At 39.8% G+C, this 13,234-nt stretch overlaps 1 protein-coding gene across 1 annotated transcript in view; it reads right to left on the reverse strand.

The window, feature by feature from the left end:
* Positions 1-11,928, reverse strand: part of LOC139741613 (ubiquitin domain-containing protein 2-like) — a 29,551-nt gene extending 17,623 nt beyond the window's left edge. The window contains exon 1 of the mRNA XM_071652193.1: positions 11,786-11,928. Within this exon, the coding sequence (XP_071508294.1) occupies positions 11,786-11,861 (76 nt within the window). The 5' untranslated portion in view covers positions 11,862-11,928. The remainder of the gene's footprint in view (positions 1-11,785) is intronic.
* Positions 11,929-13,234: the final 1,306 nt, after the last annotated feature.

Genomic DNA, 13,234 nt, shown 5'->3' on the forward strand with positions numbered 1-13,234 from the left:
TTCCTGAAACTTTCATTGACATGTTTGACTAAATTGCAGCATTCACTCAATCCATACCCTATACGTGACTGTGCATGCTTATTACGGTGAACTTGTCCTTAAACCAAGTCAAGTCCTGGGTGAATTTTGCTACAGATATTACCATTTTGTCATAATTAAATTGTAGTGGCCCTTCTGAATTTCACTGAATATCTTACAATGTATTATATTTGAAAAAAAAAAAATGTTTATGAAACAGCTAAAAACATCTTAAATCTGCACATACACATATTGAAATTCAGAAAAAAAAAACAAATACAAAAACTTGCCAGTTTGAGACAAATATATTTACCTAATGATCCTCTGAATTGTGTTGCCAATACAAAAACCAGCTGTAAAACTAGTGCAACTTAAGGGCTTTTCATATTGCTGCAATCAAATTTCACAATTAGTACCGGTACGACAATATCTTGACCAAAATATGGCTAAAATGAAAAAGCAATGTTTGCTCTACCTTGCGATATGACAGGCTAAGCAATGAATGATAAAAATGACATATGAGAGAAACCGTATCAAACCACAGAATGAATTTCTAGGACTCCATAGGCTATGAACCACTGCTCTTGCATATAATACACTGTATGCTACTCTCAGACCTTGACTGGTGCCGAGACCTGTACACTGTACATTCACAGCAGTGCATAGCGTCCCAACCATTGCATCTCCACTTACAATGTACATGTATGTGTACACTGTACAAATGGATGAGTTTGCAGATGCTTTACACCTCACAATCAAAAGCATCAACACGCACACATTTGTACATGTACAGGTAAAGCTGGAGGGTTAAGTGTTTTCTTATAAATTTCAAAATGGCATTTTGGTTCTGATTGTACCACTCACATACGGAGTAAAAACATGAAATCAAATAAGTCATAAAGCAAGTACAAAGATTGTCATACTATAAACTAATCTTGGTGGGGTGCCTATAATCATAATTATTGTGTGTGCGTGTGTGAAAGCGAGATACGTACATTGTACCACTAATGAAAGTTTCTGCCTCATTTCTACCAGTTTGCAAAATACATGTACAGTAGGCACAATAAAATGAGATGAGCAAAATAACCAAGCTCTTGTGTGTCCCCTACAAGCTGCTGACACAATTACAAATGTATGAATAGCTGGGGCACGTAACTGATTCATTCTCTTGTGATGTTTCAGTTTCAGTGTGGCTTCAGAGTTTCACTTTGAAAGTAATTTATCAGGTTTATACCACCTCTTTTCCTTTACATAAGTGTGACAGGATGGGATGATAGGAACATTACAGAATTTTATATAAATACACATTAACAACACCTTTCAATTTGTACACTGTCATTTTCTGTACACACAACAAATTATGGCTTACATGGTTGTAAGTTTAACCCCTTTGTATTACTGCAAATACTACCTCATTTAGTTAAAGAGGAAATCCACCCCAAAAATAAATAAACTTTAAAAGAAAAAGAAAAATATTCCTTACAAAACAATACAAAAATGGCCAAAAATTGGATAAGAAATAAGGAAAATATGACATGTTGAAATTTCACATTTTTTTTTTTGCAAAACATTTCTTGACCAGTCCATGAATATGCACGTTATATCAACAAGTTGATTATGTCATGCTCTCACTATTTCTTATTCATTTCATTTGAGAAATGACAAAAAAACTCATACTTCAGCTGTTTGAATACAAACTTGTCTTAAAACCGTCTTAAAACAAAAAACAAATGTGAACTCTGATATATCTTGGTATTGGAACATGCTTTTACTTGTATTAGCTAAAAATGACTTTTTTTAAAATTTTATATATATGTGTGTACGATGACAAATTGTGAGGGTATGACATCATCAACTCACTCATTTGACAAAAATGTCAAAGTACACATGTAACTACAGCTCAATTGAAACTCTGTTCTTTCATATATCTGTAATGTAAGTGAAATTGGATTTTTTTTTTAAAGGATAGAAAAAAAAGAAAGAAAGAAAGGAAAAAGAAAATATGGCTGTTAATTTTATGTGTCTGCCTCCTATGGACTGAACCTTTACTGGGTGACTGCAGTGAAAATGTAAACAAATCATAAGCCCCACCCTGTCCCTTCTTTTTAAACTGGTACACAAAATGGTAAACAGGTACATTTTATGTCTGAAAGCGTTTGAAATACAAGGCAGTGAAGAGTGACAGATTTAGAAAGTATTATAAAATGGTGATACGGACCCTAATCAAATGATTACCGAGGAGCAATAATGTGACCATTCTTTTATTTTCTCCAAAGGCCCAACTTTACTTTCACCAGTCATCAGGGTACTAATGACCATACTAACGGCTGCTCATCTGCACTTAACTGCACTGCCTGTGTATTACAAATGCATTGCAATCAATTCTGCGTGTAGTTCAGTTATCTGGCCACGGAATCTTGCAAAAATGGCAACAGGGAAATTTAAAATCATGTTAACATTTTATGAAACAAATAATGCACATTACTTGGTCGGACATCAGTAGTAAAATTATTCACCTCCCATACCATATCTTTTGAACACCCCAGAAAACACAACATGAACACTGCAACAGTTATAATCTATGCTACATGTAGCCTACTTCAAATGATACATGTAGTCCATTTTAACAGAGATTTAAACATTTGAATTTAGAATTCATAACATGTTTCTGTTGGGAAAATTACAGGTAAATTATGTGTTTTGTAGGAGTTCTAATTGAAATTGAAATCATTTCTTTCTCTCTTCACTACATCAGTGAACACATCGAGAAAAGTCTGGATAAGAGATGGCCAGGTAATTGAGAATGGAAAGTATCTACTACCCATACTGACCCCCCTTCCCCCCCCCCCCAAAAAAAAAAAACAAAACACAAAAAACCACAAATAAACAAACAAACAAACAAACAAACAAAAAAGAAACACAAACACATACAAATCAAAACAAAAGCAATATTGAGAGTGTATGCAAAATTGTGTTGCTTGTAAACAGAGAATTTTTACTCTGAGAAGCAAGTAAAATCTTATAAACTGTCTCTTTAAATAGAACTTCACTGATTGTAACTTAAGCCTTGAACCATGTTACCACAGCTTTTTGCTTCCAAATATCTACAACTATTGTGCATAAAGTCTGCATATAATCTGAATTCTAGCAATGTTTCAACTAAGCTCTTATATTTCTTGCTTGCTGGACACTACTACTGACTACTACTACTACTACTTCTTCTTCTTCTTCTTCTTCTTCTTCTTCTTCTTCTTCTCCTTCTCCTTCTCCTCCTCCTCCTCCTCCTCCTTCTTTTTCTTTACTTTTAAATAGATCTTCAAAGGGCTGCAGCCTGTCACAAAGATGATCTTGTGTGGGTATGTACAGTAGTTGGACTACCTCATTGGGTTAGCAACCTGCTCTTTACTATGAATGGGTAAATTAAGATCTAAATGCATGGGTTGCGACTCTCTCACACACAACACCTTCCTTTTAAGTTTTAATGTCCTATCTGAAGGACAGTGTTTTGTCTCTTACTAGAGGGGACAGTATGATTATATAAAAATTTGCTCAGTTAGACTTGGAAATTGAACCAAGGTTATTTGGATTGGGAGGTAGAGGTAGGCTCTGCGACTGTGCCAAATGGTGTTGCAGTGCATGCACACAAAGTTTGGACTACTAAGTAATTTGCCACTCTGCATTTCAGTTAAGTCTATCATAATTATGTACGTAGATCTATCATACCATGATATATATCATTTACGCCAGCATAAAAATTATTTTCTCACAAGTTGTAGACTCGTTTATTTTCCATCCTTGATAGATAGACTACATTATAACATGAGCATTTTATGCATAAAATGTAAATCTATTCTGCAATGGATGCTGCATTTCTGTACAAAACAAGTGGCCCTTGATTGGACAGGGTTCCATGAATACACCACTCTTACAAATAAAAATTCACTGAAATTCATGAATTAAAAATGGCGCATATCAAGTGCGAAATTCAAACTATGCAACTACCTCCACACATGTTCCGAAGAGCACAACAGTGGGCCACGTCGCCGGACCCCCTAAATCATTGTCGCAACCCTCCCAAGTCAACTCGCATATATACACATTGTAAGCAGTTCAACGGGTAAGTAACGGGTAAGTAAAGTTGCATAGCAACACATATAGACTCGTTTCATTCCAAGTTTTGAAGTTACTAGTCCGTGAATCTGCATTGAATCTGTACAGCATGTACATGTACACCTACAGCCATGATGGCAGCCGTTTCTGAGATAACTTGAGCGTTTACGCGATATTTATATTTTGCATGCCACCCGTGCCAGAATTTGCGGTATCACCATGGTTCGATCGCAACGTGTTGTGTATGCATTGAATCTCTCGCACAGCGTGGAGTACATGGAGTACCGCGCTCTCATAGTGCGATGTACTATGTACAATGTACAGTTTCGCCCGTGCGTGGTACGCGCGCTAATACATTCACATAGGCAGGGCGAGCGAACGTCGCGGTACGTCACAAATGTCGAACCACGAACACCCGATGTCGAACAATAAACACAGGCGTTCGAACGATGGTTGCAGCGCAAGTGTTCGGATCATGCACGCTATTTTGCTTCCGCAATTTAGGATGTCGAACATTGGGTAACTTGCTTTACATTCTACTCCATGCGCATTTGAAGTGCCAAGCCTCAGACTCAGCATTATCATTATTATCATGATGCTGACGATCAGATAAGGATGATATCAATACATTGTATGTATTACATGTGCTTTCTGTGTTAATTGGATGGCAATGACATCGGCATCCTGCTAGGGGCTAGAGAAGCTGTGTGAAACGTGAGTGAGATTATCAGGCTAAAATGCTGTATATCATATAACCCAAAAAGTATCAATAATTTTAGCATTCGTCATTCAGCACTAGATGGCGCTCTCGCGCTGTACATCGTTTTCTACGCACACAGTGCTCAATTTCTGAACCCATTCGCGATGATCGCTAGCTGTATCAGTTATGACAGGGGTGCATTGATATCATTCTTTTCAAAAGTAATACGGCCGTATGTCAAACAACATGCTCAAATCACAAACCTGAACTACTTTTGCCTTCCTGTACATGGGTTTGCGTCTGCTATGTTACCTACCGCTAGTAGCCCGAGGAGGATGATCTGTTCCGCACGCTAAGTTGAAATTTCGCCCTTATTTGTCGTGACCTTTGGTGTATTTTGTACTTAATCCACACTGCGCAAAATATGGCAGTATTGAAACTTCACTTTTTTCAAGATTGAAATGTTTTCTGAGTTTTTGAAAGAAAGATTTATCGACCTCACGCAAGCGCATGTGGTAAGAACGGTACACGAAATGGACCTTGCAATGCCTGATTTCAGTGAATTGGCTGCCCGATCGGAGCCCGCGAAGAGCTTCGCGGTTGCTGTCGCGGGAGTTGCTATGGGTGTTGTGTGATTTACGATTGCCATTCCGTGTATGCGGACACCGCACGCTGGCTCAGCGCTAGCGAGCTCTCTACTTACGACGATGGGCGAATCAAAGCCGCCACTCCAATGGGAAAATCGTGTAGGTACCTACGCAAAAAGTGATTAAAATGCGAGATTTTCTCAAGAAAACAAAAAAAATCGGCAGATTTAAACACTATTCATGCCTATATTATTACTTATCAATCTGCCGATAACTGATCTCATTTCATGGCTTGGTGTAAATTAAATTATACATGATTTGATTTTCATATGATAAACGCTAATCTGAATCATTTAGAACAACTTTTTTGAGGTCACACTTAGCCTGACCAGACACTGTGCTGCGCACAGGGTCTGACATGTGTTAGTGTTTCAACGTTGTAAACGACCGTCACTATTGACGGCAAAATCACATAAAATACCTTTTATTTTGTATGATTTTAAGAGTAATATAATTTGCAACACTTACCTACAGCGTATTTTCCTGATGGTCGAGTTGAATTCGGCGTTTTGTTGGTATCCAGACCTTATTGTTGAATTTTTCGGAGTAGATCGTGCGGTGGCATCTTTTCCTTCGAGAGCTTCACAAAAGCAACAAACTACCACGCATGCGCATTCAGAAGTGGTTGCTTTTTACGTACGCCCGTGCGCCCGTGCGTTTCATGTGTTACGTAAAGCTTGTAGTAGATCCGCGCGTGCTGCACCGGCAATGATTTGAACTTTTTTAGTCGGGGTCATCCGACTATCTCATCACTTCCGCCCCGACTACCTACGTTGTAGTATACGAGAGTGAATGCCATTCATATAACACGCAGATGAGGAGTGAAGCAGTAAGGACGTTTACAGACCTGATTTCAGCCATAGATTTCGGTAAGTTTTAGACGTAATTAAACAAAAAATCGCATACCGGTTATTGAATGATGGTCATAGATTACGATAATTCCTTATATTTTAGTTTTCCACGATTAATAAAGATATTCATGAAGGAAACAGTGAACGATAACAACGTCAGCGAAGGAATAGAGGTGCAGCGCTGTCGCTTCGCAACAGCGCTGCGTGTAGTTAAGGTCACACTCAGAACTGTGAATGGTCCCATCCCTAAACCTGTGCTGTGGGTGTGCTGTGGATTACAAAGACCCCCTTAAACTTACTTTTAGTATTCAAAGGGTTTTCATAAGATTTTGGGCTCCTGTTCAATGTTCAGAACATGAACATTCGACACCGGTACTGCTGCGGCAGTAGTGTGATACACAGGTCATTGTGGTGTGCAGCGCTCGCGAACGGACGTGTCTGCTCGGAGCTCCGTCTTTTAATTTCTGAATGATTATTTTTTGTTAACTTATTCGTCACCTTTTGGTGTTTTTAAACCTGCATATATTAAAATCCGCGTATTTTAATTCATCTGTGAGTTTTGCGGTGTTATTTTCAAATTTTATCTGTGGATGGAGCACCCAAAAGTTTGAGGAAACTGAGGAACACGGTCAATGTGCATTTGAACACACTTCTCCACGCTACTCAACATACGACCCACGCCACGCTGCGGCGGTGAAACGCACGTGTTCCTACGACACGTCCTACTGCATCAACCCTTGCCTCGGAGTTTTAACCAGCGTGTACAACTTGTGTTTTAAGACTGAAATCATTTTTAATGAATTGCAATCCATTATCATCGTTCTTCATCACATCGTGAAGGATTGTTTTTCATCGGTTTTGTCATCATATTTGTGTATATTTTATGAGAAATCACTCCTGATTCATTTGGCGGGATATCAGCAGCCATTTTGTTTTCTACGCCTACTACAAGCTACAACGTGTACCTAATTTCAGTGGCGGGAACCTCGGCAGTCATTTTGTCTCATGTCGGCTACAGTGGGAATTCGGAAGGATTAGAAGCCTATTGAAGTATTCGGCAAACCAAAAGGAGAAGGAGTATATCCAGAGCAATTTTGAGCACCGAGAAGTTTCACAGCAAGAAGGGAAGTACACTCATTCATTCCTCCCTTATTGAAATTAGAATTATTTGAACAATTGATATTGTTATCGATATCAGATTTAAAGTCTCTGACTGATTGTCGACATTTATCTGCTCTACTTAGATGTTAAAGCGAGCATCAACAGTTAGACTCAGAATTCGCAGACTTATCATATCGGCTCAGATTATCTGACGTTTCTACCAGGAGATATTCAGCAGTTCACTGAACTTTGTCTGCCTATTAAAGAACTTCAGACGCTTTTTCTCGACAATGACAATGTATGACATCAATACCTGCAGCAAATCCAAGAACCTATGGGTTCTTGTAGCAGTTATTTTTCTCCTCTTTACAACAAACCTAGGATTACAAAATTTTGCTGGCCATAGCCCAGCTCTGAACCTCAGTACTGACATCAGTCATAACCAGAAGAGTCATTCCTCATACCTGTTGCTGGTTTTTGTCAGTTTTTTACCCTTTGATTACCTTGCTGACTCGGTACCCAACCCCTACACATCTCATGATTTCAGCAATAACATGTCCACACACACTCGTGAATGTGGCTTTACTGTCGTCCTTTACATAGACGAGAGATTCTGTCAGTCTTTACAGGCACATGATTTGTCCAAGATAGTATGTTTTGATCACAACCCAGTGAAGAACAGGTTTAAGATAAAAGGTCTTCACATCACTACTCCCTCTTTTGCAATTGTGAGCACTCACATTTTCCACCTTCAAAAGTCCAACTCTCTTTTCATTTTATGCAAGATGTCATTGATGTCTCAGATGCTAGTCATTTTGTCCTCCTCAGGGGACATACATCCCAACCCAGGCCCAAAGTGTAAATGGCCATGTGGTATTTGTGGCAAAGCAGTCAGGTGGAATCAAGAAGGCATTCAGTGTGACCATTGTGAGCAGTGGCTCCATAGAGACTGCATACCTATGTCCCCTGGCATGTACCAAATTCTTTCAGAACACTCCCAGCTTTCATGGTGCTGTTGTACATGTGGCATGCCCTCTTTTAGCTCTAGTCTGTTTTGGACCTCTGGAACTAATAGTTTTATTCATGATAATAGTTTTGCAATATTGTCCAGCCCAGAGCTATCAAACAACAACTCTGATTCTGATTATAGCCATTTATCAGATTCACCATCTTCCAGAAAGAATAGCTCTGTAGGAGAACCTGTATCTTCATCCACACCTAGTAAACCCAGTAAGAAACAAAAAAGGTCCTTCTCAGGGCCAAGCCACCATTCTAGGCAATCAGCTGATCAGAATAAATTGCGATTATTAATACTCAATTGTCAAAGTATTTTTGGTAAAAGAGCCACCTTTGCTGAACTTGTTCACTCTTCAGACCCCCATATCATTGTTGGCACTGAGTCTTGGTTAAACCCAAGCATAAAGAATAGTGAGTGTTTTCCGGAGAATTATACAGTGTATAGGAAAGACAGAGAGAGGGGAAAAGCAGGAGGAGTATTTATAGCAGTAAGGAATGATCTCATCTCCACTCATTTAATCTCCTTGGATGTAGATTGTGAACTGATATGGATTTCACTGCAGATGGTGAACTCCAAACAAATCCACATTGGGTGTTTTTATCGCCCACCAAGTAAGGGTTCAGACCCTATCAAGAAACTCAGGGAATCCTTGTCTAGGATAGATTTCAGTAAAAACCCTATAGTATGGGTAGGAGGTGACTTTAATGTCCCAGACATTGATTGGTCCAATCTGTGTAGAAAGCCTGAACACCACTGCGTGTACCCCCAGGAACTGACCACAGAGCTTCTCGATTTAATACACGATTTCTCACTCACTCAATTGGCTTACGAACCCAATCACAACCAGAAGACGAGATCAGGCAATGTTAGAAATATCCTGGACCTACTTCTCGTAACAAACCCTGGCTGTTTTGCACCAATTGTAACAAAAGCAGGAATATCTGATCATTTCAATATGATAGCAGAAATTTCTTTACGCCCAGTTCTCCATAAAGCAAAACGTAGAAAGATTTATTTATGGGATAAAGCAGATACATTTAATCTCAGAAAGGATATGGAAAATTTCTTTCAAGTTTTCCAGGCCAACTATGCACATAAGACAGTGGAGGAGAACTGGAACGCATTTAAGGAAGCTATTTATAGCAGTGTTGATTCAAATGTTCCTTCAAGGTATAAGAGTACTCGATTTAATCTTCCTTGGATAAACGGAACCCTCAAGCGATTGATTAGAAAGAAAAATAGGGCGTTTTATAGTGCCAAAACAGATGGATCCCATCGGAACTGGTGCCGTTATAGGCAGCTTCGTAAGCAAGTCCAAAAAGAACTTCGAAAAGCTGAACAACATTTTTTAGGAACAACAGTTTTTGACTCACTCACTTCTAACCCCAAGAAATTTTGGTCTTTTATTAAGCAAAAGAGGCGTGACACAAATGGTATATCGGCTTTATACTCCAAGGGAAAACTAGCCGATACAGCTCGTGAAAAAGCTGAAGTCTTAAGTGATCAATATCAATCAGTTTTCACTAAAGAAGATTTGATTAATATTCCTCATATGGGACAGAGACAAATCCCAACAATATCAGATTTGATTATTTCTACAGAAGGTATTATGAAACTTCTTAAGAACTTAGATGTGAATAAAGCTTCTGGCCCAGACGGCATTTCTCCCAAATTTCTCAAGTTATGTGCTGCACAAGTAGCACCTATATTGCAAGTCATATTTACGCAAAGTCTTCGGACTGGCACGCTACCCCGAGATTGGAGACAAGCTAATATAAATGCTCTGTATAAGAATGGTAGTAGATCCGACCCAGCCAACTACAGGCCGGTATCCCTCACATCCACCTGCTGCAAAGTCTTAGAACATATCATTTATCGCCACATTATGAGCCATCTGGAGGATAACAATATCCTCAGTAACACACAACATGGATTCAGATCCAGACGGTCGTGTGAGTCCCAACTGATTACAACAATTCATCATATTTTCTCCTCTGTCGAAACCATTAAGCAAGTTGACGCTGTTGTGTTAGACTTTGCAAAAGCGTTTGATACTGTACCACATCAGAGGCTCCTTCATCGCCTCAAGTATCTTGGAATCCAGGGCTCATTACTTTCATGGATTTCACAATTTCTCACAGAAAGGGAACAAACAGTCGTAGTCCAAGGGTCATCCTCAAGACCCGTTCATGTTTCTTCAGGAGTGCCCCAAGGCACTGTTCTGGGCCCATTGCTTTTCTTATTATATATTAACAATCTCCCTGATCAAGTTTCATCCAACGTCTGCCTATTCGCAGACGATTGTGTAGTTTACCGTCCCATTAAGACACATAAAGATTGTGTCATACTTCAACAAGATCTACGTACCTTAGAGGCTTGGGGAAAAAAGTGGCAAAGGAAATACAAGCTTGACAAATGCAACGTTATGCGCTTCACAAGGAAGTCTCGTCCCATTCATCACACGTACACCTTAGCCGGTCACCAGATAGAAACAGTGTCCAGTCACAAATACCTAGGAGTTGTCTTATCAGACAATTTAAAATGGAATAGACATATTGATATAACTACAGCCAGAGCAAGCAGCATGATTGGCTTTCTCCGTCGTAATCTACATAATGCACCGAGAAATGTTAAATTACAAGCATACAAGAGCCTAGTGCGTCCCCACTTGGAGTATTGCTGTACAGTATGGGACCCCTTCACTCAACGTAACATCTCCAAGATTCAAGCAGTACAAAATAGAGCAGCCAGATTCATCTGTAATGATTACAAGTGGCAATCTTCCGTCTCCGGAATGATAAAGGATCTCAAACTTCATCCACTCCCAGAACGACGCAAGCTTTTAAGGCTATCAACATTTCATAAAATAAAGCACAGCAATATTGATCTAAATCTCGAGGATTATATCAGTCCTGCTCAAGCACCGAGAGGTATGACAACCCGAAGTTATCATCCGGACAATTACTCTACTTTACACGGTTCCTCAACTGCTCTCGCCAACTCCTTCTTCCATAGAACAGCGAAGGATTGGAATAATCTGCCGAGTAACATAAAGCAGATTCATAAATTTGACACATTCAAAGAAGCGCTCCAGCGTCACCTCCGTTGTGATTAGCTGCACATCACACACCACAGTGCTGAGTGATACTCTATCCAGAGTTTTTCAGCGTATTCATCCAGATCCAGATCCAGACTCTGTTCCGTGGTGTCGTGTAACTTGCATGGGCCAGTACGTACCGTGTACTAATGCAGTGCCGAAAGCACGGACGGACTCGACAAGTTCATTCAATGTTGTTGGATACGAGGAAATTAATGAACGAGAAGGAAAAATAATACTTACTTGAACCCACTGTCCCATCTGTGCTCTCTCCTCTCCCGCTTGTTCCATCATGCGAGGAGCTAAAACAACCTCCCATGATGGCAGAAAGCCCACATAAACGTGTTTAGAGCTTTTGTTTTCCCTTCATTCACTTCCTCTCTGTTCCGTTTGTTTACTGCAATACACGGACTCGTACGATTATGGTGACGAATGGGAAGGTAGCAGCTAATTATCATGAGGTGGCACGACGTACTGCGTCTGTCATGCGCTATGCTTGTAGTCCCGTTGATCTCGGACAGTTTTTTTTTTTTTAATTACATGTACTGTTATTTTTCTTCTAAAAATACATGTAGATATCATATGTAAATCCCTCCCCCCAACCACTTTTCGGCGGTCAACCATATACACGCATAGAGATATGCTTGTTCTGGATTCTTAGAGGTGCCCCCTTTAAAAAGGACGGAAATGGGTTCGACCCCGGCGAGCTTTTGGAAGGGAAGCTATATGAAAATATCACCCCATGGCTTTTGGAAGGGGAAATATACTAGTAGGTAGCCTACACAGTATTAAAGCACATTGTTGCACCTCTCCTATTCCGACAATTTTTCAGGGGTTTTAATCTATGAATATAGCCCTATTTGTCCTTATCTCCGGATTCTTCTTTCAAGGATTTTGAGACTACCCTAACCCCTTACTGAGCCCCTTTCCATCCCCCCCTTAAAAAGATAAATAAATAAATAAATAACCCGAGTAGAGATCTTGTACCATTGACTCCAACAGGGGTGAGCCATTTTAACATCTCGTAAGGGGTATTGAGGGGGATGGCCAGGGGAGGACACAAAACAGTTTCTGGTGTCACTTTCAGGAATCAGCTAACAAGCGAAAAAAAAAGGGGGGGCCTTAATAGGAATTTTCTTGTACTTCCGGGGTTAATAAGCTGACAAACTAAAAAAAAAGAAAAAACTTTTCTTATTTTGTTGTGCCCTTCGTTTCGAACTTCGCCCTGGGTTTCGAACCAGCAGACGAGCGAAAAAGAAAAAGAACAAAAGACTAAAGGGGGGGGGGGTGCACACCCTCCCCTTCATTCTTGTTCTTTTTTCTCTTTTATTTGAAAGAACACAAAAGCAAAATTAAAGGGGGCGTGCATGGTGCTCCCCCCCCCCCCCCCCGTCCTATGGATCCGCCACTTCTCCAATGCTAAAGGAACGAAGAAATTAAATCTATCGTAATGTTATCCATTTTCATCATCAATTATTATTATTACAGGCCTATCTATGACAACGATTATTACAGAAAAGTTTCATTACATCCACCCGGTGATCACCCGGGGGTGATCATTGCACAAAGAACTTACTATCAGGAGGTAGTGAGAATAATCTCTTGAATAGAGTTTTTTTTTTTTTTGGCTATTTTAGAGATACCTTACTTAGGAGAATCTCGTTCAAGGAAGAGCCGCTTCTTGTCAGCCAA

The sequence above is a fragment of the Diadema antillarum genome, unplaced genomic scaffold (genome assembly GCF_040938485.1).
Source record: "Diadema antillarum isolate AM-2024a unplaced genomic scaffold, OU_Dant_1.0 seq00000941_RagTag, whole genome shotgun sequence".
In the NCBI taxonomy this organism is placed as follows: Eukaryota; Metazoa; Echinodermata; class Echinoidea; order Diadematoida; family Diadematidae; genus Diadema; species Diadema antillarum.